General features: G+C 34.8%; 1 protein-coding gene across 1 annotated transcript; it reads right to left on the reverse strand.

Moving 5' to 3' along the window:
• Positions 1-3,393: 3,393 nt before the first annotated feature.
• Positions 3,394-4,221, reverse strand: LOC141631298 (uncharacterized). Its single transcript, XM_074443987.1, has 2 exons — positions 4,024-4,221; positions 3,394-3,903 (listed from the first exon to the last, which is right to left on the reverse strand). Exons 1-2 carry the CDS (start codon positions 4,219-4,221, stop codon positions 3,394-3,396), a joined length of 708 nt encoding a protein of 235 aa, XP_074300088.1.
• Positions 4,222-7,604: the final 3,383 nt, after the last annotated feature.

Consider the following 7,604-nt stretch of genomic DNA (forward strand, 5'->3'; position numbering starts at 1 on the left):
ACAAAATCGATTATCCGTATATATGATTCATCCCCATTGATTTGAACATGATTAAATTAAGTTCTATGCCAAAACTATATAGCAAAAACAATTTATCAACAATGAAACAATTTCCATTTACATTTTAATTTAATCCTCATAAATCAAACATCTACAAATTCATCATATAATCATTTTAACTTATTAAAACAACAATATGAAAAATCAAAATGGAAATCAAAACATCAACAAAACCGAAAAACAAATCGGCAAAAAAAATGATTCGGCATTTTTTTTTTTTAAAAATTCAGCCGATATATTTTTGTTTCTACAAATTTTTGATTAAATCATTTATGAAAATCATACAAAAATAATTTCGTGGCCTTGGCTCTGATACCACTTGTGGGAATTATCGGTATACTTCCCTTTAATTATAAAGATTATAACAAAATTATTATTATGAATACGAGTCATAAAAGAAATTAAATAAACAAAATAGTAGAGGATTAATAATCAACCTTTGGTTCTTGCAAATTCGGCCTAAGAACAATATCAAAATGATATTCGCCTAATCGTTGCACCCAAGATGATATGGGAAATGCCCTTTTGTTCTTGCTAGAATCGATCCCCAAATTCACTAATTAATTTATGGTTTTTTGTGTGATTTTTGATGAGAGAATAATTAGGTCAAATTAGGTTAAAAGAGTTGTAGAAATGATCTCCCTCTCTCCCTATTATAACCGAAAATAAGGAGAGGAATAAGGGAAGATATTTCTTCCTCTTTTTCGGTTTATTTGACCGAGTGACTCCTCAAATAAAAAGAGAAAAATCTCCTTATTTTTGGTAGTTATTCTAATGTATATATTGTGTATTAATTATAAATTGTCATTTATTTTATTCCGTATTAATAAGTCTACACACAACAGCTTGCAGAGGATTTATTAATGCCGGCCTGTAATAATTTATTATGACAATATGGTATAATATATACTTTAACTATTAATATCGCATATTTATAATTAGCTAATTAAATATAACTGGTTATGTTTAATTATGAATTAACAACTTAATTCGTACAAGCTAACATTATATACATTAATTAAATATAACATATTATATTCAATTTACGAATTGCCAGTTAATTCGTCTCAGCTAATATTATTTAATTAGATTAAATAATCGTCTCATCAACACATTGACTAACTGTTTAGTCAAATACATGAACTAACCTTTTATTAGTCATATAAGGCATCAATGTGATTACATTTCCATAATCACATCTCTCAAACACATCCTTTAGGTCTGACTTTTAGGGACCAGTTGATCACCGCCATCAGTATGATAATAACGTCAAACTTTCTAGCAAGCCAACCGTTATTAGGTAATCGTTAATCAACTGATAAAATACAAAGTATACCCTTGTGAACCTATAAGTGATTTATAAATGTTATCACACTAATTGTGGAGGACACAAGCTCCAACAAGTTTTACATTATTGCTCATTATAATCTTATTAATCTTAACAATTAAGAAATAATTCCCAATAAATCATAAAAATTGGAAAAATTCGAAATCAAAATTTTCTATATTCTGGAATATGACCAAGATCCTAAAAATTCAATAAAAATTTCTCACAAAGTATTTTTAATTTATTTCATGAATAAATAGCATAAATCATAATTTTTACAACTTAATTCCAAATTAATCACAAAAATTATGAAAAATTCAAAATCAAAATTTTGAACATACTATAATAATTTCTAGATCCTGGAAAAAATATAAATCCGACCAAAAATTTCGAATTTAATTTTATGACTAACAAAGTTGCCTTTTATCGATTTTATCACATAAAAATCAATAAACACACAAAATTAACAAAATTAATTTTTATTTTTCACATCTGATGTTCTAAATATGTGTTCAACTTTGGGGAAAAGTTTCATGTCATAAATTTCGTATTAGCTAATTTTTAGCTTATATAATCTCGATTTATTCCATTTTAACCATTAAAATCATAAATCATGAAAAATTAATCACATTAACTTCAAATTTTACATACAATAATTAAAATATACATGTGAGATCATATTAAAATTTCGTGGCCAGAAACAACATATAACTATTTTTAGTTATTAAATAACCATTTTACTCATTAAAATGTTATTATTATCCAATAAATTATAAAAATGAGTAATAAAATTCCATAAATAATTTAAAATGACATAAAACATTTTAAGACCAGAATGTATACATGCATGAAAAATTTCGTGTATATACTATATTTACACAAATTTTTCGGTTTTTATTCTAGTCATCAAATAACTCGTAAAAAACTCAAAAACGATTTGCATGCATCAACAAAGCTCTGATACCAATTGTTAGATTCTTTAACCCCTAATTAGACTCCTCTAATTAGTTTCTAAATTACACTAATTTAGAATAATAGATCTAGTTGCATGCAATATGTAAATAATTGAAATAAGGAGAAAAACGGTTTTACCCTTACAAAATGGTGGACCGGTTTATTTGGGCACAAGGTAGGACACCTTCCTAACCTTGTTCTTGAGCTTAATCACTTTAGGATGATCCTCCAAAAACCAAAGTTCCAAATTAGAAACTCTCCTCTTAGTTGCACCCAAGACTTACCCTTAACACTAATAATATTATTAACTAGATAATATTACTAATAACCTTAAATTTATTCTAATAATATTATTATTACTACTCTAGTAATATTTTGTGATATTAGAATTTTTTTAGAACAAATTCAAGCATAAAACTTATTTTATGTTAGAGAGGTTTTGAGAGATAAGCACAAAGATAAGAATGAAAAATGAGAACATCATCACATGATAAAGGGGAGGGGGTGCCGGTTTCATGGTCCATGGGGAAGAGATAAAGCTTTTTCTTTTTGCTTTCTGTCTTACCCAAATAATAGGCTAGGTTTAGGTGTAGGTCAAGTGTGATGATTATGCTTTTCCATATAAAATAATCAACCACATGCACCCTAAAACTACCTACTAAAACCGGCTCCCACACTTAAAATGGACTCCATTTTATTTTTTGTAATTTGTCATTTGTAATATGTTGTGACGTGTGACATGTAACATGTCGTTTGTAATATAAATGCATACTTAACTAATTAAATATCATTATATATTAAATAAATTACATTTAACAAATTAACAAGTAATTCACAATTACATGTATATAAAATGGGTCACATTAAGTCTAGTAACTCTAGTTAATATAATCTACAACATTTTGCAATTATGATTAACAAATTGTTCTTATCTCAAATGTTTCATAAACATTAATCAATTTTTTTTTTTTTTGGTGAAATGTGAGTATATAATATATATCAAAATCAACATTTACATGAGGTGCTTATAGACTAAACCAACCATAAGAATATCAAACCAACAGATGCATATTTTTTAGCCACTCTAATTCATCTAATCTCAGCTGCATTTTGTCCCTACCACGAACTCGAATTCTCATCTCCTCTACTATATGCTTGGCTACCCTTTCTGGACATAGCATGACCTTCTCATTCCTAGCCTTGTTCCTTTGATGCCAAACATGATATATCAAGCTCAACATCAGGGCAATCTGGACACCCTTTTGCACCTTAGTACCAGTCCTTTGCACACACCATTCCACCACCCCACTCTCAGGGAAGCTCCAGCTAGTCATCCTATTCACCTCCTTCACAATCCTCTTGCTATACTCGCACTGACAGAAGAGATGTTCAGGGGTCTCTTCAGTTAGGGCACAAATACAGCAGGTATCCTCAATATCCACACCAAACCCAACCAGCTTAGATGTTGTGTTCAGTGCAGCATGTGCTACTAACCAGCCCATAAATTGATGCTTAGGATCACCCACCCATCCCGCACTACCTTGTACCAGTTCACCTTTGGCCTACTCCCCCGAACCACTCATAGGTTCCAGCAGTGTATATCCATCGGTTCAACATGCCATTTGCCATTTGTATACCCCCGGTACCATCTCATCTTTGATTTTGCAGATTCTTCTCCATACCCAGCTTGAATTCATGCTAGGCTTGTATGCCATCCAGTCCTGCCCTTTGAGGTAGTTGTTATGGATCCATTGCACCCATATGGAATCTCTATTAACAGCTATCCAGTCAACTAGTCTTCCAACCATTGCCTTGTTCCAAATTTCCCGATCCTTAATGCCCAAACCTCCCTCATCCTTTGTCCGCAAAACAGATCCCATCTAACCAAGGGAATCCTCCTGTAATCTGCACTATTATCCCATAAGAAATTCCTACACACTGCCTCAATCCTCTTAATCACACCCTTGGGCAAGTACAAACATTGATGCCCAGTAAGAGAGTGTAAAGAGTTCGAACACTTTGCTCACAATGGTCAACCTACCAAAGATATGAGAATTTCCTTGCTCCATACCCATGAATCCTGGTGCATATTTTGTCTACTAAACATTCACAATCCTGTTTCTTAAGCCTTGTGGTTTGAATGGGCATTCCAAGATATTTAAAAGGGATTTGTCCTTCAACAAAACCTGAGACTTGCAAAATCTCATGCTTTAGCCGCTCGGAACATTCCTGAAGTAAGCACTGGATTTTGATGCACTCACCTTCAGTCCTGTTGCATTTGAGAAGGTAGAAAAAGCTTGCAATAACAACATCATTTACTTAGCATCCCCTTTGCTGAACAGTAGGACATCATCTGCAAACATCAAGCAATTCAATTTTTGTTTCTTACACAGGGATGGTACTTAAACTCATACTTGGAAGTCTGCATCTTTTGTAGGGTACGGGTCAAATACTCCATGCAAAGAGTGAATATCAGGGGGGACAAAGGATCCCCTTGCCTAAGTCCCCTCTTGCCTTGAAAATAGCCAAACATCTCTCCATTGACAGACAGAGAGTAAGTTCTCAAGTGATGCACTCGCATAATCATGGCCTTGAAATCAGAAGGGAAATTAAGAGCATCAAGCATTTGTCTCACAAACTCCCACTCCACTGTGTCATAGGCCTTCTGAAGGTCTATCTTGAACATACACCTTGGGGAAGCATGAGGTCTCTCATATAATCTTATCAAGTCTTGGCATATAAGAATGTTCTCTTGTATACTTCTATTTTGTATGAAAGCACCTTGGTTCTGACCAACTATTTGAGGCAAGACAACAGCTAGTCTAGTACACAAGAGTTTAGATATGACCTTGTATACTACATTACAACAAGCTATTGGCCTGAATTGCAATACACTCTTTGGCCTTTCACATTTGGGTATCAGTGTCAGATTAGTAGCATTGATTTGCTTAAGGAGTTGCCTACTCTGAAAAAAGTCTTGAACTGCATTTATCACCTCCCCTCCTATCTCACCCCAAGCATCCTTGAAGAATTTACTTGTGTATCCATCAGGTCCAGGAGACTTGATGTCAGGGATACTAAACAAAGCCTCCTTAACCTCCAAACCTGTAACAGGCTGCATCAACATATTCCAGTGCTCATTAGTGCAGATAGGTCCCTGACCTATGATGCTCTTATGTACCTTCTTTGTTGTTTGACTGGATCCTAGCAAAGTTTGGTAATATTCAAGAAAAGCTTCCTGAATTTGATCTGGACTATCACATTCTCTGCCATTCATATCCTCAACTAGCACCACCTTATTCAAGTTTCTTCTTTTTTTCAGAATACCATGAAAGTAAGCACTGTTAGTATCCCCCTCTTTAACCCATTGATGCTTAGCTTTCTGAGCCAGGAAACTCTCCTTTGCCTTTGTCAACTCCTGCAGTTTCAGAGTGGCCTCATATTCTTCTCGTTATAAGTCGCAAATTAGTAGGATCCTTTGATATTTCCTCCTGCATCTCCTCCACTTTTCTCGCAAAATATTTGTTACCCCCTCAATATCACTATATCCCTCCACATTCAGCTGCTTCAGCACAGGTTTCATCTTCTTCAAACTCTTAACTAGCCTGAACATTGGTGTGCCCACCACTCCAGACTCCCAGTTCTCTCTCACAATAGGTAGGAAATTTTTTGACCCTCCCCACATGTTAAAATATTTGAAAGACCTCTTGCTTTGACCTTGGTTAGAACTCTTTATCACACATGGAGTATGATCATAAAGTCCCTCGTGGCATAAAGTGAGCATACAAATCAAGAAAATTATCACACCATGCCTTGTTAACCATAAACCTGTCAATTCTGCTGTAAATTCTTTCCTCTGGTTTCTGTTTATTATTCCATGTGTACACAGCTCCAATTGCAGCAATGTCCATCAGTTCACAATCAGTAACACATCTTCTGAAAGGGTCTATCTCACCTGAAGGAGCATTCCCACCTACTCTCTCAGAGGGAGAAAGGACAAAGTTAAAATCACCTACCACTGCCCAAGGCCCTACAATCTGACTAGCCAGTCTGTTCAGGTTGTCCCATAGAGGAGCTCTCTCAGTTATGCCATTGAAAGCATAAGTCATAGTTAGCCAGAACACTCTCCTATCCACCAAGGATTCAATTTTCATATGTACATATTGAGCATTATACTCCAAGATTTGTACTCTAAATATAGTAGGGTTCCACAGCACCCAAATACGTCCACCAGGATGATATCCATTGTTGGTTGTGATGCACCAATTATTAAAACTACCAGCTGCCTTATTGAAGGCTTTATTCTTTATTTTAGTTTCCAATAGACCAAAAAGGCCTATATTATTAACTTGCAAAAAATAATTAATCTCTCTTTGTTTACCTACTCTATTCATTCCCCTAATAATCCAAAATCCGATTCTATCCATTAGACAAGGAAGAAGTCACAGCATTACCACTTTTCTCACTATTCTTCTTAGATGGTGAAGTAACAACCTCTTTGTAAGAGAATGCTCCAAAATTTTCATTACTATACCCATCTTTGCTCCCTTCTCTAGAATTCATCCTTACCAATCTCTTGATAGGAGTATGATGTCCAGGATCTTGTCTCCCAACAGTACTTACTGTTCTGGGTTGTTCCAAGGCTAGCTGTCTCACCTGAACTGGTTCCCCAGTAGTCACAGTCTTCTTAGGGACCCAAACCTGTTTGACAGGCACCTTGTTAAGCTTCTTCTGTTCTCCTTTCCTACACTGCTCCATAACATGCCCCATTCCTTTGCATTTTGTGCACGTGACAGGTCTCCATTCGTATTCTACCTCCACCTGGACTATACCACCAGTTTCATCTTTGAATGAAACCTTAGATGGCAGGTTTTGATCCACCAAAAGCTCCACCATAACTCTAGCAAACCCTAGCCTAGTTCTCTCCTCTGTTGCCACATCGCTTTTAACATATTTCCCTACAATCCCTATGATCTTTGGTAAACTTTTGCCCCAAAATTTCAGAGGCAATTTATGGATCCTTATCCACGCAGGAACTGATTTCACTTCTCCTTTCTTCATTTCCAAGTCCTTTTCCCATGCTTTAACAATCAACGGCTTATTATCAAAAAGATAGTGTCCTGATGCTAGCACCTTCTCCTTCATTTCCATGGTTTTGAATCTAACCAAGAAAATTCCATTTGGTAAGAAAGAAATTTTGTCAATGTTGAACTTCGTCCAAATCCTTCTTATGAAACCCTCAACAATCTCCCATGGTGGATTT

The sequence above is a fragment of the Silene latifolia genome, chromosome Y (assembly GCF_048544455.1).
Source record: "Silene latifolia isolate original U9 population chromosome Y, ASM4854445v1, whole genome shotgun sequence".
Lineage (NCBI taxonomy): Eukaryota > Viridiplantae > Streptophyta > Magnoliopsida > Caryophyllales > Caryophyllaceae > Silene > Silene latifolia.

Bases quoted from the DNA above. Each gene is read 5' to 3' on its own strand.
- LOC141631298 (XM_074443987.1), bottom strand. From the start codon at position 4,221: ATGGGATCTGTTTTGCGGACAAAGGATGAGGGAGGTTTGGGCATTAAG. The intron at 3,904-4,023 runs GTATGGAGAAGA...TCGGGGGAGTAG, and splicing joins CTAGCATGAATTCAAGCTGG to GCCAAAGGTGAACTGGTACA.